Here is a 24,648-nt window from a genome sequence, read left to right on the forward strand (position 1 = left end):
GCTAACTACAAAGTGTCTTAAAATATACCATAATTTTTTAAAATAGCATAATTTCTATTTTTTTAATTTATATTTTTTAAGCTTTTAGTTTTTCTCTTTTAATAGAGAAAGGTTAACATTTTAAAGACATTCTGAAATGTCTTTGAACTTGAAGGATGGGAGCAAGCCAATAGATTTTTGAAAAGAAAAAGTAGGTTCAGAAAACAATTTATAGTTAATTTTCTTTTAAATAGAACAGTGATTCTGAGTGGGAAAGGCCCTCATTCAGTCCACCATTTAGTACTTATCTAGCATTTTTATTTTTCAGGGGGGAATCAGGTTTATTTATTTTAGTGAAAGTACTGGGAATTGAACCCAGGACTTCGTGCATGCTAAGTGCATATCTCCCTGTCCAGCATGGTTTTAGCAGTGGGTGAATTTTGAGATGAAGCAGATATGGTCCTGACCCTCGAGTCATCATATGGGACAGCCACAAGCCAGCAGCTCCACAAAACAGCAAATGGATCCGATGCTGGAGGGAGGTGCAACGAGCTATGGGGACACAGGAGGAGGAGGGCCCTGGCACACCGATGGGCGCCAGGTGCAGCATCCCAGGGAGGGGCTGAAGAGGGAACAGAAACTTTCACTCGCAAAGGCCCAGAGGCTAGGGTGCAGTGTGCCTGGGAAACCCTCAGTGGTCCTGGTGGCCTGAGAGTGACGTGGGAGGGCATGGCCAGGAGGGACTTCCTGGCATCGAATGAAGCATGTGTGCACGTTGTGAGGTCTGGGGGTTGTTCATCTCTGTGTTTAGCTGCGCGGCAGACACGTCCGGGTAAGGAGCAAGCCGCCCGGCCACCACGCCTTGCTCCTCACCTCCACCCTCTTCTCACTTCTCTCACGGATTAATTCATTCTGTTCTCTTAATTGCTGCTGTTCTTCTTGAAGTGAACAAATCCGGTCTGTGGCAGCCGAAAGCTGATGAAGAAAGATTTTTATATTTCTTAACATCACAACAACTCTGACTGTTCAACTTAAAACTAACATTTGGCATCTTAGCAATTGACTGTACATTTTCACATATGTGATATTTTATGTCTTTCTTTTGAATAGGTGACACACTCACATGGTTCAAAATCCCAAAGATATAAAAATGTGTACAGTAAAATCTTTCTCCCACCCCTGCCCCAGCCATCTCTGCCCTCCCCAGATTTTCTTCTTTTACAAAAATGATAGCACACTATGTGTGGGCAAAGATTTATGGACACAAAATATAAAGAAACAGCCTGAACGGCCAATATTAGAAATGGTTTAATAAATCACAGTGGAAACATAAAACAGAAATATGTCATTATTAAAATGTTTATGAAAGCTTTTAATGACTTGAGAACACACTTATAATACCAAAAGAGAAACAAAGCAGGTTACAGAGTATGCTCTCACCTCTAATTAAAAACAAACAAACAAACAAAAAACCCAAAACTCAACCATGTTAAACGTGCTTAGGAAGAGATGGGGACCGTATATACCAAATGATAAAAACAGCTGTCACTTAGCCAAGGGATTATGGGCTTTTTTTTTTTTTTCCCTGATTGTTCATTCTTTTCCGTTTTTCCAGCCAATGGGGAAAAGGTAGCTTACCACTGGAGAGAGAATTAAAGAGTCTGGGAGAGGACTCACCGCCAAACCATTAAGGACATGCCCAAGCACGCCACCTCCCGTGCCCTGAATGAGTTAACGGCGTTTGGGGGAAAGTGTGTAGGAGCAGGTGGACCTGCTCAGAGGCTAGCAGGGGAGGCGAGGTGGACAAGGAGTAAATACACTAACCAACCTGTCCTCACCCAGCCTCTGAACCGGCCTGGATACAGAAGGTGAGGCTGGAGAAGGACAAAGAAGCAAGACGTGCCCTCCGTACTAGGCTGTGCTCTTAGCTTCATTCACGAACAGGGGGCTCAAGGCACTGAATGCCTCACCTCCTCAACAGCGTCTACATCCACTCAGACTCTCAACCCAGGACCAGGGCCTCTAAACACGACTGGCTGTGCCCACATAAGAATCTTGAAGGCCTTAAAAGAGGGGGCTGGTCGCTACAGCGGAAAAAAGCAGGCGAAACCCACATGCTACCTCCCGCCCCACTCCCTGGGGACGCAGAGCGCCCCCTGGAGAGAGAGGTGTCCTTTTTCTCTAAAGTATGTTTCCTGTTACAGTCGTTTGCCATAACCCAGTTGTTTAGTCTCAGAAGCTAAATTAGATCTTCATTCAAAGCATGCTGCCTGGTCTGGGAGAACAAAGTGTGAACTTGCTTGTCCTAAAACCAGCTAAGGTCTGCGAGCACCGCCACACACCAAGTACGGGGGGAGGGCGATCACACGCTATTAACCTAAATTTAGCTTGATGACACTACTGTGAGGTACGGATTATCCTCCGATTTGGAGGTGAGGAGAGTGGGGCTCCGAGACCCACCTCCCTGAACTGAGGCCCAAAGGCCCACCCACCCCAGGTGCACTCGAGCCCTTCGGTTCTAAGCGCAGTGACGTCTCTCCCGTGACGCTGCCTTTGAACCTCCTGCTCCCCTCACAAGTCTGAGTGCTCCTCTCCTCAGAGCTGTTCCGAGCTGGCCCCTCAGGAGAGAGAGCCTTAAACTGGGGTCCTCTGTTACAAAGGCCTCTCCTCTCGGCGGGAACCTGCCTCCACACCGCGGGGGTCCCTCTCCGGCCCCCCTCACAGCCCGCTTCCTCCCCAGGGAGACTTGGGGAGGCCCGAGCAGCCGGGGCCCGCTACCTGTGCAAAGCCTCAGAAAGGCTGGGCAACCTGCCTCCTGCTAGCAGGAGACAAGATGTGTCCGCCAGGGAGACTGCCGGGCAGCGGGCAGCAAGCCTTCTTCCTCGGCCTCAGCCCTCCTTCTTCCTGTCCTTTCATTCTCTCTCTTCCTAGTGAGAAAGCAGAGAAAGACCACGCTGTGGGGGGACCGGTTCCACGCTCCTGAGAGGCTGAGACACGGAAGGGGTGGGCGCGGGTCCCTTCACCTCGGAACAGAGCCTGGGCCTCGTGGGCAGCAGGGAGACACACTAAGTCACAGGGGAGGTGGCGGAGGAGGGAGAGAGCAGCGCATTCACAGCACGAGCGGGGCTTTTCCGGCTGGGACGACCATGAGGTCATGAAACCTGTGTCACTTGGACTGGCTCATGGGCGCCCCGCACAGGGCAGAACACGGACACTCTGAGGACGCGAAATTCTGAGACTGCCCGGCCCGCGTGCAGCTCGGCCCGCGGCTGGCAACTCCCCATCCTGCCGGCGCGCAGCTCTGGTTAGACACACCGACCACGCCATTTCTCTCAGCCTTGGCCATTCTGTCTTAAGAATGTCAGTAAGTTACAAACCTCTTCTTGAAGCTTTGAATTGGTCTTTTCCAAGCCATCGATCTTGGTTTGAAGATCTCCAACTGTGCAGCTGTAAAAAAATAAAATATTAAGTAAATGTGAACTTATAAATACCGACTGTTTTCCCAACCCGCAAACGAGAACAGATTCCTAGGTTTCCTGAATGAAACAGTGTCAAATGGTTGCCAATTAACTCATAGATGAGAATTCTAAATACATGCGTATGAGGTGTATGTGGGTATGTATGTATGTATGTATTTATTTATTTATTTAGAACTTTTCAATGTATTCCCCCCACCCTCCCAAATATGCTACCCATTTCTTTTTCAGCCAACTGGAAAGAAAACAGTTTTTTTCCTAACACGATAGATGGGAACCAAAATGTGTTGGCAGTCATATATCTAATGTAACTTTCATAACCAGATATTGGGACTTTTGGGTAGAAGGATCAAAGGTGTTTTTTAATCTTTTTTATACTTTGTGCCATTTTTCACATATTCTTTAAGTCATATGTACTGCTTTCATACTGAAAAATACATAGAAAGCTAAGGTAGACTTGATTAAAAAAAAAACAATAATAACCACAAAAATAATAGTAGTCATTTTCTTTTTGGACAATGTGCCAGGCCCTGTTTGTTCTAAGCATTTTATTTATCTGTAAAAAAACATTTTTTTGTGGGGGGAGGTAGTTAGGGTTATTTATTATTTCTAATGGAGGTACTGGGGTTGAACCCAGGACCTCGTGCATGCTAAGCAAATGCTCTAACACTGAGCTCTACGCTCCCACCTTGTTCTAAGCACTTTCAATGCAACAACTCATGTAATTCTCCCACAACCCTGTCAGAGAAATCTTATTGCTACTCTGTTTTACAGACAAGGAAACCACCCTCCTGCCCAAAACGGGTGCTTCTTGCCGGTGAAAGGGGGCTACAAAGAAAAAAATCTGGCAAGGCTCATGAGCCAAGGTTCAAGAATCAGGAGGGACAAAAAGAAAAACGCAAAATGACGCGAAGTGGAAAAGAGAACAAAACAAAAGATATGGAGGGAATTAAAAGTTTTAGGAGTATGCCATTTTCAGTTCTGTACTCACTATATAACTTAGAAAACATTGATAAAATTTATATTTTTCTTAGGAAACATGAATTACCAAAAAAGACATATCCCCAAAAGGAGAGAAGCTAGATGAAGTAACAACTAAGGAAAAACTGAAAAGTTGGCAAAGTATTGCCTGCAGGCAGACTTTGAGCTTCAGATTTTCAAGGAGCAAATAATGGTCATGAACTTGAAGGTGTTCCCAGGCACAGGAACAAGGCAAAGCTTCCTAATGCATTTTGTGAAGCTGCATGGCCCTGACACCACGTCAGCGGGAAAAGCTACAGGACTATGAGGTCAGGGTACATGTTAAATTATTATTATTATTATTTTTAAAATCGAAACAGTCAGGTATGATGTGTCAATTTCTGGCATTAACGTTTCAGGCATACATGTACATACTCCTCTTCATACTCTATTTCATTTTCATTATAGGTTACTAAGAGATATTGAATATAGTTCCCTGGGCTCTACAGAAGACATTTGTTTCTACCTATTCTATATATAGTAGTTAGTACATATGTTAAATTATTAAAGTGACATTCGATCAAGTAGAGTTTACCCCTGTGATACGGGAACGGTCAGAATGAAGAAGTTCATTAATAAAATGTATCACTTCACTAGATTAAGAGATAAAAGTCATGATTAACTTCATGAACGCTAAAAGGCACTGGACAAAATTCAACACCTATTCCTCATCGAAACGCTCAATAAACTAGGAACGGATCAACGATCTTTTTCTCAGTAGGGAGGGTAATAGCTCAATGGCAGAGTGTGTGCTTACCAGGCACGAGGTCCTGGGTTCAAGCCCCAGAACCTCCACTTAAAAAAAAAAACAAACAACACTGGAGGGATGTGTGCTGATTCCAATCCAGCAGTAACAGCGCCTCCCATGCAGTGATTTCCAACCAGGGGGCTGTGGGCTGCGGGCTGCGGGGTGGCGGGTCGGGATTCATTTGTTACTCTCTAAATAGCATAACGGCACAACACGAAGGACCAAAGAGTTCTCCAAAACTCTTCATCAAGAAATCACAGTTCTCCAGTCTGTACACATGAGCATTGAATGATAACCTTTCCTTTTGGCTTGGAAATAAGTTAGTTATAAATATACGGCAGCTCAAAAAAGTTCCACCAGGCAATTACCGAGTACTGAGGATGGACCACAACAGCGGAAAAAGGAGACAGTCCTACCTTAAGTGCCGGTTCAGTTCTTCTACATAGTTTTTTTGATCAAGGACATCAGTGATTCTTTCATGCCTTTTAAAAAGAGTGTAAAAAGAGAGAATTACTTTTACTCAGTGTTGATGCTTTGTAATCGTCCCCCAACCTTCCGATCACTTCCTAGGAGAACTGTCATCAGGAAACCAAGAGACAGTCAGAGCTGAGTAGTGTCTGCATGGTCCCAAGTGAACCAGCAAGGTTGGCGGGGTAGACACGGAACCGCACTGGAAACACACGGCCCAGAAAACACGCTGCCCAGAGAGCAGCCTTCCTGCAGGTGCTCCCCCCGCCCACAGAAGCAGCATTCTTTGTCAACAGTTCCATGAAAAGATCCTCAACACCACTAAGCATCAGGGACATGCAAATCAAAACCACAACGCAATCATCACCTCACACCTGTCGGACTGGCTAGCAGCAAGAAGACCAGAAATAGTAATGTTGGCCAGGACGTGGACAAAAGGGGACCCTGTGCGCTGTTGGCCGGGATGTAAATTGGCGTGGCCACTTAAAAAACAACACGGAGGTTCTTCAAAAATTAAAAGCAGAATTACCAAATGATCCAGTAATTCCACTCCTGGGTATTTATCCAAACAATATGAAAAGTGAAGGGCCGCAAATGGAAAATGCCCTTCTTTTTTTGTGGGTGAGTTGTATTCCACTGCATACATATGCTTCATCTTCTTTATCCATCCAACCTACTGGTGTGCACTTAGGATGCATCCAAGTCTTGGCAATTATAAATGGTGCTGCTGTTAATAGCACGGTGTATGTATCGTTTTGAATTAATGTTTTTGTTTTTCTTGGATATATGCCCAGGAGTGGAACTGCTGGGCCATATGGTGGTTCAATTTTAAGGTTTTTGAGAAACCTCCGTATTGTTTTCCATAGTGGCTGCACCAATTTACATTCCCACCAACAGTGTACAGGGGGTCCCTTTTCCCCACACCCTCGCCAACATTTGCTATTTGTGTTCTTTTTGATGATGGCCATTCTGACGGATGTGAGATGGTGTCTCATTGTGATTTTGATTTGCATTTCCCTGATATTAGTGACAATGAGCAACTTCTCATGTTCCTGTTGGCCATCTGCATTTCCTTTTCTAGAAAAATGTCTGTTCATTTCTTCTGCCCATATTTTAAATGGGTTATTTGTTTGTTTGCTTTTTAATTGAAGTACAGTTGATTTAAAATGTTGTATTAGTTTCTGGTGTACAGCATGGAGGGTCTTAGAGGGCATTATGCTGAGTGAAATAAGTCAGACAAAGAAAGACAAATACTGTAAGATATCACTTACATGTGGAATCTAAAAAATACAGCAAACTAGTGAATATAACAGAAAAGAAACAGACTCACAGATGTAGAGAAGGAACTAACGGTGACGAGTGGGGAGAGAGACGGGGGAGGGGCAAGATGGCGGTGGAGGATTAAGAGGGACAAACTATCAGGTATAAAGTAAGCCACAAGGATGTGCTGTACCACATGGGAAACACAGCCAACGTTTTATAGCTATAAATGGAATATAACTCCTAAAAATTGTGAGTCATTATGTTGTATACCTGTAACATAATACTGTACATCAACTATACTTCAATTTAAAAAATACGACACTGTAAAATGAATACATAAAAAAACCCCAAAGAAAATGAAAAGTAACTTGAACATGTATCTGCACCCCCATGTTCACTGCAGCACTATTTATAATAGCCAAGATACAGAAACAACCTAAGCGGCCATCAATGGGTGAATGAATAAAGCAAATGCGGTGCATTCACATTCACATTCACACAGAAAAGAAGGAAATCCTGCCACTTCTGACAACATAAGTGGACTTTGGGGGCAGTATGCTAAGTGACAGAGAAAGACAAATATCTTATGATCTCACTTATACGTGGACTCTGAAACAAAGAAAGAAAGAAACAAACATAAAGCCTCACAGATACAGAGATTGGTGGCTACTAGAGGCAGGCGTGGGAAAGCGGGTGAACGCAGCCAAACAGCACAAACTTCCAGCTGTAAGACACGTAAGCCCCGGGGACGTATGTGCGGCACGGCGACTACAGTTCACAACACTGTATTTGAAAGCTGCTGAGACAGTAGATCCTAAAAGTTCTTGTCACAAGAAAAACAATTGTTTGTAACTATGCATGGTGACGGGTGTTAGCTGGACTTCTTGTGGTGATCATTTTGTAATATACACAAATACTGGATCATTATGTCACGCACCTGAAACGAATACAATGTTATATGCCAATTATACTTCAATAAAAGAGTAGCATTCTTTGCTGGGATTTCGTTAAAAACATGCAGGACAGCTTACAACGCAGTACTTACTCTTTGCCCCCGTCAAGAGCCTGCACGTCCTTCAGATAGAGAGAAAAATCGATCACTCCAACCTGATTGAAATAAAGTAAGTTTAAATGAGAAATAATGGTTTCCACTTTCCACAAATCTTACAGTCTTTAAAATTCAAGGCATTTACATTCCTCTCTCTTTCCTACAAACAGTTTGTTAGGCTAGCCAGGTTATAAAGTAGCACTCAATCACACCAACGAAACAAAAGAAAAAGAACCCCATCACCTTCTAGAAGAAAAATGTACTAAAAATCAGAATTTAAGGGAATATTCTGAAGTTTCACCACCTAGTTATGATTTATTTTTTGTATTTATTCAATAATCAACTTGTTGACAAAGATCAACAAAGTTCTTTGGGTACAAAGTAATAAAGAAAAAAGGGAGTCCCGGATCTCGGGACTGAAGCGGTGGTCTTTACTGGTGCTCGGACTCCTGTCCCCGTATTAGGGTGTAATGGTCCAGTCAGTGCTTTAGGGGACATTCTCTGCCGCTGTGGGGAACTAGGGAGGGCCAAGCCCCCTTGCACATCTCACAGCCGGGGGCTTTGTCCAGAAACGAAGCACAGGAGAGGGAGAGAGTGAAAGCCCCAGCCTGCCACCATCCCGGCCGGTGTGAGTACGTGAAGCCATTCCTTTGAAGTATAGGAAAACTGGGTCCATCAATAGAGAAATATTTAAATCAGCCCTGTGACAGCCATGTCGCAGAACCCTACGCAACCATAACAGGGAATGCAGAGGGTGGATATGTCATGATATGAAGAAAGCTGCAGGATCGAGTTTCAGCTCAAAGAATACCACGTGCAGCATTAACTCCTCATCAGCCCCACCGATGTTAAAGCCAGAGCTTTACGTGATGGCTTCTGCAACTTCTCTGTTGTACTTCCCACGAATCTACATTCCCAGCCCTTGAACCTGGGCGGCCTTACTGCCTGACCTGAGGAGCAGAGAGCGGCAGGAAGGATGCCGTGGCTTCCGCAGCCGGGTCAGCAAAGGCGGGAAGGGCCTCTCCCTGGCTCTGTCCCTTGGGCACATATCTTTGAAGACCTGAGCTTCCCGGGGAGAAGTCTGGCTACCTTGAGGCACCAGGCTGGAGACCGATTAGAGAGGCCACATGCAGACAGAGATGCCTAAGAGGCCCCTGCTGCTCTCGCCCCAGCTCACTGAGCCTTCTCAGCCCAGAGGACAGTGACAGCGCCCGCCTTCAGCCGTTCCAGCCCCAGACGCCAACTGCCTGTCGTCGCAGGAGCCCTCAGGAGGCGCCTCCCTGAGCCCAGCCAACCCTCAACTGTGAGTGACTTACTGTTTATGTGACTGTTAATTAGTTACGTAATACAATAGAAACCCAGGAAAGATTTAACTAAAAACAAAACCTATGTATTATGACTAATAGATCTGAAAGAAACAAATGATTTCTTGAAAAATATAAAGGACCAAAAATTGTTCTAAGACTTAGGAAACCAGTAAGTTGACCGAAAGCTATGCAAAAAATTAAAGTGGTCAAAGAACCGAGGACCACAAGGCTTTCGGCATAAAGTTGAAATGGTCATACCAGCAAGTTTTAACAAACCTTTAAAGAAAACTAATTCCTGCTCTAATAAACTGTGGTACAAAAATGAGTAGGAAAAAGAAGAACACTGTCCAGCTTATTTTATGAAGTTAATACAATCCTGACACTGAAAAGTGACAAAGACAGGATAGAGAAGGAAAATTCAGAAGGGTGTCATTCATAAGTGGAAACACAAAAATTCCCCCCAAGCCACAGACATACTAAACCTAGGAGCACACTAAAAGAATAACGCATGATGACCAAGCAAGGTTTCCTTTAGGAATGCAGGGATCATATCACAATAGGAAATCACAAATTAATTCAACTATAATATTTGTTAAAAATGGATATGACATTTCATAGATGCCAAAAAGGTATTTGACAGCATTCAACATTCACGTTTAATAAAAATGAACACATCAACCCAATCCAAAAATGGGCAGAAGACCTAAACAAGCAATTCTCCAAGGAAGAAATACAAATGATCAATAGGCACATGAAAAAATGCTCAGTATCACTAATTATCAGAGAAATGCAAATCAAAACTACAGTGAGGTATCATCTCACACCAGTCAGAATGGCCATCATTCAAAAATCTACAAATGACAAATGCTGGAGAGACTGTGGAGAAAAGGGAACCCCCCTACACTGCTGGTGGGAATGCAGTTTGGTGCAGTCGCTGTGGAAAACAGTATGGAGATTTCTCAAAAGACTAGGAATAGACTCACCATATGACCCAGGAGTCCTGCTCCTGGGCATATATCCAGGAGTAACCCTACTTCAAAAAGACACCTGCACCCCAATGTTCATAGCAGCACTATTTACAATAGCCAAGACATAGAAACAGCCTAAATGTCCATCAACAGATGACTGGATAAAGAATCTGTGGTATATTTATACAATGGAATACTATTCAGCCATAAAAACCGACAACATAACGCCATTTGCAGCAACATGGGTGTTCCTGGAGAATGTCATTCTAAGTGAAGTAAGCCAGAAAGAGAAAGAAAAAGACCATATGAGATCACTTATATGTGGAATCTAAACAAACAAACAAACAAAGCATAAATACAAAACAGAAACAGACTCATAGACATAGAATACAAACTTGTGGTTGCCAAGGGGGCAGGGGGTGGGAAGGGATAGACTGGGAGTTCAAAATGTAGAATAGATAAACAAGACTATACTGTATAGCACAGGGAAATATATACAAAATCTTGTGGTAGCTCACAGCGAAAAAAATGTGACAATGAATATATATATGTTCATGTACAACTAAAAAATTGTGCTCTACACTGGAATTTGACACAACATTGTAAAATGATTATAAATCAATAAAAAATGTTAAAAAAAAATGAACATGAGAAAGAGGATCCCTCAGACATCAACAGTAAATAGTCACACTTCATGGTGACACACAAGAGGCAGCGTGTTCCAGGTGAGAACTGGCCAGGGGGCTCTATCACATCTTTTATTTCATACAAATCCCATTCAAGTTTTTATTCTGGAATCAACAAAATGATGTTCAAAGTCATCTGGCGGAATGAACAGCCTCAGCTATACTGGAAAGAGTAGCAGGAGGTGAGCTGCCGGAGCATAAACCACACTACGTGGGAACAGGGATTAAAGACTACGCAGGGAGGAGCGTGTAGCTCAGGGGTAGAGCACGTGCTTAGCACGCACAAGGTCCTGGGTTCAATCCTCAGTGCCTCCATTAAAAAAAAAAAAAAGAAAAAAAGGAAAAAAGCAAGTAAACCTAATTACCTTCCCCCTAGCAAAAAGACTATGTGACCGGCATAGAAATAAAATAAAGAAATCAGAGACTAAACACAGTCCAGAAATAAGCCTCAGCATATAATTTCACACATGATAAAGGTGGAATTTCAAATTAGTTAGGAAAATAATATTTAACACATGATATTCAGAAAACTGTTTACTATTTATAGAATAAATCTAGATTTCCATTTCACACTGTATCAAAATGAATGATAAGCAGATTATTTAAATGCAAAATATATATATTTCATTTTAAAAATTAGGTTAATTTTTAGATGTGGAAGGATCTTCTAAGCACAATACTATATAGAAGGTATAACAGAAAACTCCATGAAATTTGGCTGCATAAAAACCAAACAAACTCTACAGGGAAAATAAACCCTAAGAAACCAGAAATTTATAACAAAATATTCTGAAAGATGCTGAATATCTTTAATCTATAATAAAGAAGTAGAAAAGGTGAAAAACTGAAAAAAAAAAAAGGCAAATTACAAAATCGCAAAATGGTGCACTTGGAATAATCATATTTTGGTTTAATGAGAAAATGAAACTTCAAGTATCTCTCTCTGAAATGTATAAATACAAATACACACCCCTTTATTCATGTGCTGGGAAGATACATCCCCAAATGTAACACCCATTTAGCTGTCTCTACATAATGGGATTATATGTGATATTTTGATTCTTTTCGAAAAAACTTCTCTGTAGTTTTTGAAAAATTTTCAACATGCAAAAACAAGAAAACTATTGAAAAAAAAAAAAAAAAAAAGAGAGAGAGGAGAGGTTACAAAAAACCAAAAGAGCTGACCTGGCCCTGAAGGGACTGGGGAAGCTTTAGATGCTTCGTGTCCAAACATGTGGTGGCAAGAAGGCCAGGTGGTGGCCCAGCCACAGCTACAGATGCCCTGAAGAGGGGTGGAGGCGACGATGGGGCAGGGTGTCCTCATTTACACTCCCGGCCACCAGTTTAGGCCTCAGCCCTGCTCACTGGCTCCCGTGCAGAGGGCTGCCCCACCGCACAGGGCACCCTGTACCCGCCTGCTTACTTTCCTCGGGGATCTGCTCTATCAGATCTCTCTGAGTCACCTTCCCACTTCCTATGCAACCTTTCGGGACTTTCAGACTTGCCTGCTCAATGTTTTTGCTTTCTGTATTCTTGGCTACTTCAACTCACGACCTGGATGGCTGCTAGATCGATCTTCCTCAATCCCAGGCCTGATCATTTCAGGATCCTGCTTAAAAACCTCCTACGGCTTCCAAAGCTCCAGGGACAAAAGCTAAAGCTGCTGGCACGTCACTGGTGGCGGGATAACTGCGCCCCGCCTGCAGCGTCCCCTCACTCACAGAGCACCCCGTGTCCCAGCCACCGAGAGCTGCTTCCTGACCCCAGACACGCTGTGCGTTCCCTGTGCACCCAAGCTATGTCTTCACCCTTCCCCGAGACCTTTGCCAGCTGCTCGGGCCTGTGCCGGGTGCCCCCTGCTCCTTTCAGGGGTTCAGCACACGTCTGCAGATTCTCCGTAAAACCCCTGGCCCAAAAAAGGCATTCCATCTAGAGTTAAAATTCCCGTTTTACCTGAGAATCCAAGTCTTCTCCTTTTAAGCAGAGATTGGCATCAAGCACGTTGAGTCCCACCAACAGACCGACGATCACCATCCCTTCTTCCTCCATCATTAACGCCTCAGGTTCATAGAACTCACTGAAAAGGGATCCACAGGACAGAAACACCTTCACCAGCCTTCTCCCGGACCCACCTGCCCTGTGGCCTCTTAGCCCGCAGCCTGGCTGCCAGCCCCACCAGGAGCCAGAGCCAGAGGCTCCCTTGTCCGAATTTCCTTCTGCCTCTCATTCGGGCTCCCGCTTCGTGTGCTGCTGCTTCCTCCCTGGCCTCGCCTCTCTTCCTGTGGCTCCTCCCACCTCTGGTCCAAGGTGAACTCCTCCGTTTGGATCCTGGACCCCAGTCCTTCTCGTCTTGGCCCCTGTGTTCCGGAACATCACTCTGCCTCTCCTGCCCCTGACTCCTTCTTTTGTGTCCCTATGAACTACTTCTACACTGACATTCATGTCAACAGGAAGTGGGATCCCACAGCCTCCCCTTCCCCCAAGAGTAAAGCCCTTCCCTCTTCCCTGCGACCCACGGGACAACACTGGCTGATTGTACCTCCTTACCTGCCCCAGTCCCCTCAGCCACGTGCAGTAGGCGCCATCCATTTACTGCTCTGCTCACCAGGGATTTGCTAATTTACCATTGTGGGTGTGAGTGCATGAGAACTTGTTGTTTTAAGAATTAGTTCACTGGAACAAAATCTGTACTTTAAAGTTACTCAGTGTAACTGTACTCAAAGTGCAAAGTATGTGAACTATTTGAAATCAGTATTTATCCTGTAAAGGTATGTTCAATAATAAGCCATGACTTGAAAATTTTGGGTGACAGGCCGTATTATAAAAGATATTTTTATTTCAGTTAGACAAGGGAATTACCTCTAGAGAGATTTTTTCCCTTGTACATTCTCATATCTTGGAGAAAATTCCTCTTAGAAATTTTGCTAATATAGTTATAAATATAAAAAATGAACTCAGTCAGAAATTTCAGAGACAGCCAGTTCGTCTTTACTGAAGCCAAGAGATATAAACGTTTACAAACTGAGTATGGAATCCTAAAACAGGTAATCTAGGTTTGTTCTTTTACAAAAAGCAGGGTTTTAGACTTGAAAATTGCCCCTGAATCTAGTTAAAGTCATTTTCCCCCTCCTATCATCCAATCAAATAAATGTCATTTTGTTGACACTTAATGGAGTAGGCTGTTGGTTACCGCATCTTAGGTATTTTAGAGGAATTGTCTTCAAATGGCTTTTCAAAATGAAAAGTAATATGAATCTTCATTCATAATGACTTTTAGATATCAGTGCTCAGAAATAAAATACTATTTTAAAACTAAGCCACAGAATATTTACACTTGAAAATAATTTGAATAAAAGCTGTGTACATTATACATCGTTGTTTATTTTTATTTTTTAAATTTTGAAAAAACTTTTTTTGGGGTGGAATTAGGTTTATTTAGGTAATTAGGTTTATTTCTTTCTTTCTTTAAATGGAGGTGCTGGGGATTGAACCCAGGACCTCATGCATGCTAAGCATGTGCTCTACCACTGAGCTGTACCCTCCCCTCTACATCCTTGTTTTAATTCCAAATGATTTACAGAACTGTGTTCTAATTACTTACAAACCAGAAGGCAAGCAGAATAGGAGATGAAATACCTTAAGAGATGTTTATTGTCTATAAGCACTTTCAGATAGTCTGCCAGTTTCTTCTGCATGAGTGCCAGATAAAGCCAAGCTCTGCCCCTTCCCACAGCTGTCCTAGAACCCAAACAGAGAGGCAAACTGTTACACATGCCAGTAACAAAACACCAAGGGGAAAGAGCCAGCTGAGCCCAGGAGAGACACACATTCCCACATGCACACGTCTGTGCTTGTGGATGCAGAGAACCTGCGAGCAGAGCTGTCCCGGCGGCTGGGGGAGCCCACGGGGAAGGCTGAGGGCAGGGCTCATTCCTTTGGGGACTATCTGAGACCTGTATCACGGGCATGTACTTTTTCTTTTCCAAAAAATAAAAAAGTAAAAAAATTTAAGCCACAAACAGCTGATTTCTGGAACAAATACAATTAGATAAAACTTAGCAAGTATTCATAAAATTTCACAGGGAGCTAGGACGTATCAGGTTAGACTGTATAATGGATAAAACATTCTTGCAAAAGACTAACATAGAACATAGTTGTCAGGAGCTTCTTATTTTTATTTTGGCGGGGAGGTAAGTACGTTTATTTACTTGATGGAGGTACTGGGAATTGAACCCAGGACCTCAAGCATGCTAGGCAAGCACTCTACTGCTGAGCCAAACCCTCCCCCTGAACATAGTTGTTGAAGTGTTGAAGTCCCACAAGATTTCTAAGGCATTAGCTCAAAGGTACAATTGTATTTTTGATTGGGGTAAAATACACATAACAAAGTTTACCACCTTACCCATTTTTTTTTTTTAATGGAGGTACTGGGGATTGAACCCAGGACCTTGTGTATGCTAAGTGTGCGCTCTACCACTGAGCTATGTCCACCCCGCCCCCAGCTCACCCAGTTTTAAGTGTTCGGTTCAGTACTGTTCACCTTGTACAACCAATCTCAAAGGTGCGATTTTGAAAAGATCTGTTTTAAACGTTAAAGGAAAAGAAAAAGCCTCCCAATTGTAGACCTAACACTAATTAAGAGAAAAAGATTCTGTTCTAAGCAGAGTAACTGCATGTGTAATATCCCAGAGCGTTAGAATTACTGCTGTCACTTTGTATCTGCGTCAAAGCGTCAGAGGGCGCCCAACATAATGAGTACAGAAGGCTTTGGATTCCTCACCGTTCCAACAAATGACAGTAAACCAGAGTAAAAAGGAAAGGAAATATAGTAGAGAAAAGGGTATCTGACGTTGGCAGGATGGGGAAAGTGGACACTGATGTGTGCTGTTGGTGGGAGTGTAAACTGGTACAACAGACATTTGATGACAGCAGGCTGTCAACACACCTAGTAACACAGGGAAGTGACCGAGGATGCACACAAGACGCATGTATGGGGATGGTCACCACTGCACTGTTTGGATAATGAGAATTTGAAAACAACCCCAAGGCTCAAAGTGGGGGTGGGGTGGGGGTGGTTATACAACAGAATGCTATGTGTTCATTTCAGAAATGATGTGATAGAGAAGTTATTCATCGAAAAAAAAAATGACATTGTGGGTGAATATTTAATACGGGAAAAAGGTTTGAAATCTAATATTAAATGGAAAAAGGGCTATTAAACAGCACGTACAGTTCACTGCGTGCTGCTTCTTCCCGTTCCCCGTCTCCATACAGCAACACGCTGCTCTTAGCTCAGGTGCACTTTCCAAACGTTTCTGTGCGTATGAAAATAAATTCTTATTTTCTCCCATTTTTATTAAAAAAATTAGTAATGTTATACATACTGTTCTATAACTTGCTTATCTCACTGAATATCTGTCATTTTGAAATTCTTTCCACACACAAGGAACTTCTCGCTCATGTTTTCATAGCTGTAGAGTGTTCCAGTATTGGGCTGCGCCAGAATTTATTTAGCTGGCTTTTCATCTAGGCTGTTTCTAACCTTCTGCTGTCACAAATGGCGCTGCAGTAGGTATTTCTGTGCGTGTGTCATTTTCACGCGTTAGATCTGTGGGCTGAGACACGTAGAAGTGGAAATGCCGGCTTGAAGGGTAGGTGCCGTGGTGGCTTTCGTGGACAGTACCGGTCTTCCACGGAAGGAATGCAACACAGTGCTGGGGGGAGGCGGAGGGGAATCCATCTTTTCTATTCGTCAGATTTTGCACCTTTAGGATCTAGAAGGATATTGACACTAACTGCAGGGTTTTGGGTTTTTTCCCTTAGTGGGCTCACAAAAACATCTCTTTTCACTTGTTTTTGTTTCCTAATTAAAGGTTATATGATAATAATTTTTTAAAAGGCTGTTTTTAATTTTCAAAAAAGAGAGAGAGAGGCCTTGTCTGTTGTCTGGGTGTAAGTGCCAATCTGTGAAATCATATTCATTGTGTAACAGTATGCTTAGTAACAAACCACAGCAGGAGAACAATGAACAATTTGGGGTGGCAGGCCATGCTGTAAAAGGTGTTTTCATCTCAACTGGACAAGGGAATTAAACCCTAGAGAGACCCCTCTCAGGATGCCAAGTTCATCCTGCAAGTTTCCAGCCGCCTTAGAGCCGTCTCTCCCCTTCAAAAAGCATGGGTCATAACTTCCCAAACACTGTGAAGTTTTGGAACTTTTGTTACTATTTCACGAAATAGTAAAAACACTGCAGCTCTTCACGGAACAAAGCACTAGCTGTTTCTCACGCGGCTCCTCCAGGGGCATCAAGAAAAGGTTGCTACTGCTTATTTCCTTTTTGGCAGACGCGGTGCAGGTCGGCGGGGGTTTAGCATCCACAGGGTTAATGAGGACACAGAAGCAGTGAGTCTGGCTGACAATAAGCTTTTTGTTAGAGTAACAAGACTTCAAAAGCACCTCCCTTGCCTAAGTGGAAACTGAGGCCTGAGTGCAAGCGGGGAGAGCCTGGCTCCGCTCCAGGCAGAACACCCTGGGACCAGCCTAGCGCTGTGCTCTTGAGGGGGTGGGCTGGTTGGAAGGCGATGGGCAGCAGAACCACAGAAAGAATGGAAGAAACAAAGCAGAAGCCAAGGGAAGCTCATGAGAGGGTCAGCAAGTAAACATATGAGAGGATAACACCAGCAAAAGGCTTTCATCTTATGTGTGCAGGCCCAGAGGGCGGAACTTGGGAAAGAGTTCTTAAATCCTATCTTGAGAAGGATGCACAGGGCTTGGCAGCAATGGAGTTTAGGGGATTCAGAAGGTTTCAGAGTCCGGCAGACACGCGTTCTCCTCCTGGCTCCACACTCACTTGGCGAGGGGCCTTGGGCAAGTTCCTTAACCACTCTGAGTCTCAGTTTCCACACCTGTAGATGGGGACACCAACAGCTTTCCTAGGGGCTTGTTGTGGAGGATAAAACGAGATCACGAAGTGGCCTTAGCACAGCGCCTGGTGCACGGCAGGCCTTTAGTTCACGGTGGTGGCTACTATTATCTGAAAATGGAGCAGACCGGACCTGCAGGAGAAGGCCCGGGGCTGGATGGTTGGGTCTGCTGGGAAAGGCTCCGTGGGGCTCTTCTGCTTTAGCCTAAGGATCTCTAGGGCCCCTTTCTAAATGCAGATTCCATGACACGCCTTTTTGTGTTCCACTCAGTTTTTGATTTCTGAGCCTATATACAGGGATCCCAAGGGCAAACCCAGCAAGGCAAACGATATGTCAGTCCCAGCCTTTTCACAAATGTCCCTTGTTGTGGAATTTAAATCTGACTCACACTGTGTTATTCAGAAAACTGCGCAGGTGCATCCAAAGCCAGGATGTCAGGAGTGCAACTACTCCTTTCCCTCCTGTAACTGCTCTCTAGGTGACATCTTTTCACACTATTTGACCTTGTGTGACAACCAGGAATCACTGTACTCATTTTAAAGGAAAGGAAACTGAGGCTCAGAGAGGGGCAAATCTTGCCCAAGCTCATGTGGAGAATGAAAAGGACAGCTGGGACTAAAGTAGAGTGTGGCTCGTGCAACAATTTGTTCTAAATTAGAAAGTGCTTTATCAGCAAGGAGTTGAGAAATCGGTAAAAACAGGGAGTTTCGTTTTTTTAAAACATCAAATCGATACAACTACTTCTCACTCACTTTAATTCTGGCAGGTTTCTGACACTAGTGGCTATATCTGATGCTTCTGGACAAAGTTTCTCCACCAGCTCCAAAGGACCAAAGAAAGATTTATTTTGGCCAATAAAACTCTTCTTAACTAAAAGGGAAAACAAAAATGTTATTGATAAGAACAGGTTGCAAAATGTCTTCAGGGGCCCACAGCCTCTCTCCCAAAAGCCAAATGACGGCACGGAGCTGCACCGCTTTCTCCTGATTCAGTCCCAGCTATGGACTGGGAGAGGCCAGGAAACAGATGAGCCCTCCTCCCTCTGATGACACGGAGTCTCTGAGAGACCCACTGTGCTCTTTCTCCCAAGTACTCACTGCTCACAAAACACAAGTGCTCAAATAATTACCTGTGAAATCCTTCCCCTTTCTCCTTCCCATCTAATGCCAAAATCAATGCTTGATTTCAAACCATCTCCACCATCCCTCATCTGAATTGTTGCAATAACCCCTAATGGGTCTCCCTGATGCTAATATTGTCATGTCTCCACCTTTACAATTGGTTCTCCACATAGCTGGAAGTTCTTTTTAAAATATAAGTCTGATCTTGTATTTCCCTTGCTGAACATCCTCCAAATACTCTTAGAATAAAATCCAGCTCCTCACCTGACCTATAAAGGCCTACGTCATCCAGCCTGTCCAATCTCTCTGACCTCATCCCCTTCTCAGCGCATCTCAGGTACCTGGTGTCTTCCTCAAACCAAAGTTCGTCCCGCTCAGGATCTTTGCAACTGTTGTGTTTGGTTGTGTTTTTCTAGGAATGCTCTTGCCCTAAACCTTTGCACAATTGACTCCTTCTCCTGTAGGTCTCAGCTCACATTTCACCTCCCCAGAAAGACCTTCCCACCCTAGCTGAAAGGTTTTTTTCCTTGATTCCCTATTATTGAACCCATTTTGCTTCCCTGAATTTGTAGCATTTTGTAATTATGCTTGCTTCTGAGTTTTTTGTCTGTCTCCTCTTCTAGAACTGTGCTGTCTAAGGTAGTCACTAGCCACAAGTGCTACTGAGAACTTGAAATGTAGCTAGTGCACAGGAGGTGTGCTGTAACTGTAAAACACGTGGATTTTTAAGCCTCAATATAAACAATAATGTAAAATACCTATATGTCAGAATGGCAATATTTTGGCTGTATCAGGTTCAGTAAGATATATTACTAAAAACTAACTTCGTCTGTTTCTTTTTACTTTTTTTAAAAAAATCGTTTACTAGAGCATTAGAAATCGCACGTGTGGCTTGCACATTTCCATCTGACAGCGCCACTCTAGAATGCCGCCTCTTGTGGGCAGGGACCTTGTTTGCCTCGTGCACTGCTGTTATCCCAGCACCCAGAACAATGTTTGGCATGGATGAACACACGCTGCGCAAACAGCGAGCCCGAATCCCCATGCCCCGGACGCCCCCTCAGGCTCACCTTTCAGCCCATGTTTGAGGCAGTGCTCCATCACTACGAAGAACTGCTGCAGCGGGGCATGGTCCGCATCCAGGCTGCGGCCCAGGCTCAGCGCAGACTGGAGCAAGACCTTGATGCTGAGTTTCATCATGTGCATCAGGTTGGTACGTTCCTCCATCATCTGGCACTTGGAAGCTGTAGGCAGAAGCAGGAACAGCTGTTAGTGGGCTGAATATAGTCCAGGGTGAGGGGGCTGGACGGCCAGACAATGGAGGGAAAGACAGGCCAGGCAGTCTGGTCGGAGCTCGGACGCGCGGATTAACCGGGTTTCGCAGCCAACCGGCCCTTGACCCCGGGAGGTCACAGCCGCACCTGGGCTGCTGAGGCTGTGGGTCACACTCCAGAGACCTCTCCCAGGTGGCTCCGCGCGTTGCTACGGCGACGGCCCTACCAAGGCTCAGCGCGATTGGTCTCTCTCACACCCTTGTTCCATTTTCGACCAATGCAAGGGCTCACACTCCCAGAAGCCCGGCCCCCCGCTCGAAGGCGTGCTGGAAGGGTGCCCCGCCCCGCCTCTTGCCTATTGGCCGAGTCCAGCTCAAGACCACGCCCACGGGGCGCTCGGGTGCCATGTTGACCGCAGGAGCGGCTTCCCGGCTGGGTCGCGGGTTCTTCGCACGTCCCCACGACGGCTCCCCGAGCCGGCCCTCTGGTCCGACGGTGCCGCCCGGTGCCCTCGGGGAAGCATCTGCCCCTCAGTTCCCGACTCGGATGCTCGTTGTCGCCCATCCTTCGTCCACAGTTCGTGGACAATTACGAGTTCTAATTTTCTTTTGTCAGTAAAACAATGAAATGAACTCAACTGCTTTTCCATTTCAACTCCATTAAACTTGTCGCTTTGAGAGTAAAGAAGTCTGTCTGCAGTCAGTATCAGAGATCCATGACAAATGCTTATCAAGTGTCCTCTCAAGCCCAAGAGACTGTCCCTCTAGAAATAATGTAGGCCCCAAAACAGCGCTGGCAGCAAAAATAAGCCCCCGGTCCCCGCGCGCCGCTCTCCGCACCCGCCCACCGCTCAGTCTCTCAACTGTTTGTCCCCTGGATTCGGGGGTCGGGTGGGGACAGTACTGTCTTACTTTGCTGTTGTTGGATTATTACAGCTGTTAAGCAGCTTTTCCTGTTTATTGTCTCCTAGTGTTCTGTGAATTGCCTGTTAAATCTTACAACTTTCTTGAATTGTCTGCCCTAGTCTTATTGAGCTGTATATTCTGGATATTAATCCTTTGTTTACCTGGTTTATTTCATGGGCATTAATTAATATGGACATATACAAAGTTAAAAGAGCATCTGTATGTATAGCTAAATTGGAAAGAATGATATATGTCTGAATTTATAATACAGGTATTAAGTAAATATTATTGAGACTGGAGACAGCCTGGGACTGAAAATTCTAAATTCCCTCAGCAAAGCCAGAGAAGACAGCTACCGGGAAAGAAAAGTCAGTCTAAACATTTCATCTTGGTTGTGGAAAAAGAAAAAATGGATTTTAAGTAAAGCATTTGGGTAGGGGTGGTATAATTATTTTTAGATTTTAAGAGAATCCTATGTATTACATTTATAAATTTGAAAACTTTAATGAAATGGATGATTGGCAAAGGACACAGAAATTGTAAACCTCATCAAGGGGAGGGAGAAATCCTGAACAGACCAATAACCAGAGAAGCAATTTGTAAAGATTTATCCTTAAAGAAGATACCAATCCCAGATCTATAAACAAAGTAGTAGTCTTTGAGTGGGGATGCCTAGCCAGGAAGTCCTGCTGACAGCTTGGCAGGCCTAGATGGTTTAAGGAAATTGATTTCTAGATCCTCAAGTTTCACAGACACTTTTTCTTCTCCTACTCTACAGAAGGGCAATTCACCCCTTGTCCTGTATCTTCCTCTGGATGCACTGACCTGGGGTGCAGAAAGTCCCACATACCATATGAAAGTGAAGCTGCCTTTGATGATAATCATGTCACCAAAACCATGAAGAGCTTCCAGTCTCTCATTGCTTTAATGAACTTAGTTAAGGAAACCTGGTCTTGGGGAAAGGGGTGGTCTCTAGCCCTCTGCTGGGTATTCTGACTTTAGAAAGGTTAAAAAAAGTTCCCCCACAAATAAATGCAATTGTTGTCAGCTGGTCTCAATACTCACACCTTGGATGTGCCATTAATTTGATGGGCATGTTCTATAAATTAAATGAGCCCAAACTGTAGCCCCAACTTTTTGATGAAAATGGATTTGAAGTACACGTAAACTAACCATTTTTGTCAAAAATATTGTATTGGCAACAATGTAATGAAATAAGCAATGTTTAGATGTCCCCAACCATTTTGAGTGTTCTTGGTTAAGCAAAGTGAAAGAATTATAAGGTATAATTATCTTTGATACGTCTTGGTAAAGTTTTTTTGGGGGAGCTTTCCACAAGTAGAGAGAGTTTCTTTAATGTGACTAGGATGCATCTTTTTGCTCGTCAGCTGATTTTCATTTGAATAAAAATGAACAATATAAATTTGACATTAGATCAGTGCAATTTGGGGCATATAACTTAGGAGTTCAAAGACTTGAACAACATTAGTATAACAAAACTGTCTGTTTCTACTTCTTATTTATATGAGCCAGGTTTCTCAGGGATCACATCTATAAAAACCCCAAAAATAGGAATAAAATTGATGCTAAGTCTGATCACATTTTATCAGTAAATCATATATATTTATCTATAGGTACACGCTAATGAAAAAAAAAACCACCATTCAGCTCATTAAGAGAAGTAATTCCAAGAAAAATTTGTGTATAATTACTTATAAAATTATATTCCTTTTATCAACTTAGCATTACTAATAATTTTAATGGTAATTCATTCCAGAAGAAAAATTTTTTTATACACTTAGGGCTTTAGTCACAAGGAAAATTTATTACATTTTAATTTACATATTTTTTTTTCAGAAACATGACAGGATGACCAATAAAAAAATTTAAACATACATAAGTGGAATGGAAATTCAAGTTCAAGGAATAATAGAAAAAAAATGTAAATTTTTCAAATATTAAATAACATTTATTTTTAAAATGGATGGTAATGTTTATCAAGTCACATGGCATTTACATACCACCTGATAAAAGGATGATCTAACAGTCTTATTTTAAAAAGCCAGTTCTTACCCTAACCAGAAAATGTATTCTACACTTTCAGATTATGATGAAGCATTTTTAGGGGCTCATGGGAGCAAAAACTGTGAAGGCTAGTGTTTTAGGCAGTGGCTCGGACCATCGTTCCTGGGAACACGGCAGTGCTCTGCAGCCATCTCACCCATCCCCCTGCGGGGTGAGTCACCTGTTCCCATTTGCACTCAATTTAGAGAGTCATGGAAAAGTCAAGCTGGAGGGATCTTTAAGGTGTTCCATCCCTCAGTTTTACTAGCTTTGTGACCCTGGCTAAGCTATTCACATCATACAAACACACAAAATAGTTCAACACAACACACAGAATGCTACAGAATTCTACACTTATTGAACTGCCAAATAAGTGGTCTGGCCAGGGATCTGGACCTTCACTGATGTAGAGTGGCTGCGCCTGTAACATAAAAGAGTGACCCTGTGATCCCGGGTTTCGGCACCAAAAAAAAAAAAAGTGACCCAGTGCGAAGAGGAGCTGGAGAGAACCTGCAGCGGCCCTCTTGCTGGAGCAACGCTGATCACAGTGCCAGACGGGAGTTTTCAGAGGCTGGTGATACGGATTTTTATGGAAAAGTGGTAATTGGTTAAAAAATATTTTTTTTAATGCTTTTATACTGTGCAGGATAGGAAAAAATGCAGCTACCAGTCACAAACATCTCCAAGGGCTGCTGGTTTGTTGTAACCTTTGGTATAGAGATAAGTCCTCAGGACGGGGGCTTTTTGTTGTTGTTGGGTGACTAGATTCTATAAATTTGAGTTTTAATTTTGAGTAGCTCTTTGGTGTCTTGAAAGATCTTTAAAAATTTTTTTTATTTGTCTTTATTGTATTATTTATTTTACCTTGGCAAGGGATAGGTAATGAGGTTTATTTATTTTTAGAGGAGGTACTGGGGATTGTCCCAGGAGCTTATGCACGCTAAGCACATCCTCTACTGTTTGAGCTATATACCCTCACCCCAGTTAAAAGATCTTACAGTACAGGATGGTGTTATCCTGTCCTGACAAGGATACACTTTCCTGATTTTTCTGGAATTTTCACTCATCATCTCAGAGGCTACCTTAAGGTGTTCAGCAATGTGAAATGACAAAGTTACTGTGCTTCGTTTTGGAAGAGGCTTCACTTGTGCGGGGTTGCTTGACACATGGAGAATAAAATCGGCCATGGAAGACAGTGGAGAAAGGCATAGTGTGTACCGCCTACCTAATGGCAAGTATATATCTAAATACTTCTAAAATTAAAGAATGCCTTCCTCAGTGAGTACCCACCCCCGTGCAGGACGTGCCGGGCGCATGAGTTCTGTAAGCACCTGCGTTTTCTTATTCATCCTTCGGGAGGAGGCATCACTCTAAAAAATACACTGTAGAACCTTGTGT

The 24,648-nt window shown here is 43.5% G+C and overlaps 1 protein-coding gene across 1 annotated transcript in view; it reads right to left on the minus strand.

Annotated features, from left to right (window-relative positions):
• Window positions 1-24,648, minus strand: part of RUFY1 (RUN and FYVE domain containing 1) — a 44,195-nt gene that overhangs the window by 16,332 nt on the left and 3,215 nt on the right. Inside the window, exons 2-9 of the mRNA XM_032464898.1 lie at window positions 20,078-20,251; window positions 18,639-18,756; window positions 14,600-14,701; window positions 12,917-13,040; window positions 8,000-8,061; window positions 5,640-5,705; window positions 3,357-3,426; window positions 853-954 (exon numbers count right to left, since the gene is read on the minus strand). Coding sequence (XP_032320789.1) covers window positions 853-954; window positions 3,357-3,426; window positions 5,640-5,705; window positions 8,000-8,061; window positions 12,917-13,040; window positions 14,600-14,701; window positions 18,639-18,756; window positions 20,078-20,251 — 818 coding nt within the window. The remainder of the gene's footprint in view (window positions 1-852; window positions 955-3,356; window positions 3,427-5,639; window positions 5,706-7,999; window positions 8,062-12,916; window positions 13,041-14,599; window positions 14,702-18,638; window positions 18,757-20,077; window positions 20,252-24,648) is intronic.

This window comes from Camelus ferus, chromosome 22, assembly GCF_009834535.1.
Source record: "Camelus ferus isolate YT-003-E chromosome 22, BCGSAC_Cfer_1.0, whole genome shotgun sequence".
Lineage (NCBI taxonomy): Eukaryota > Metazoa > Chordata > Mammalia > Artiodactyla > Camelidae > Camelus > Camelus ferus.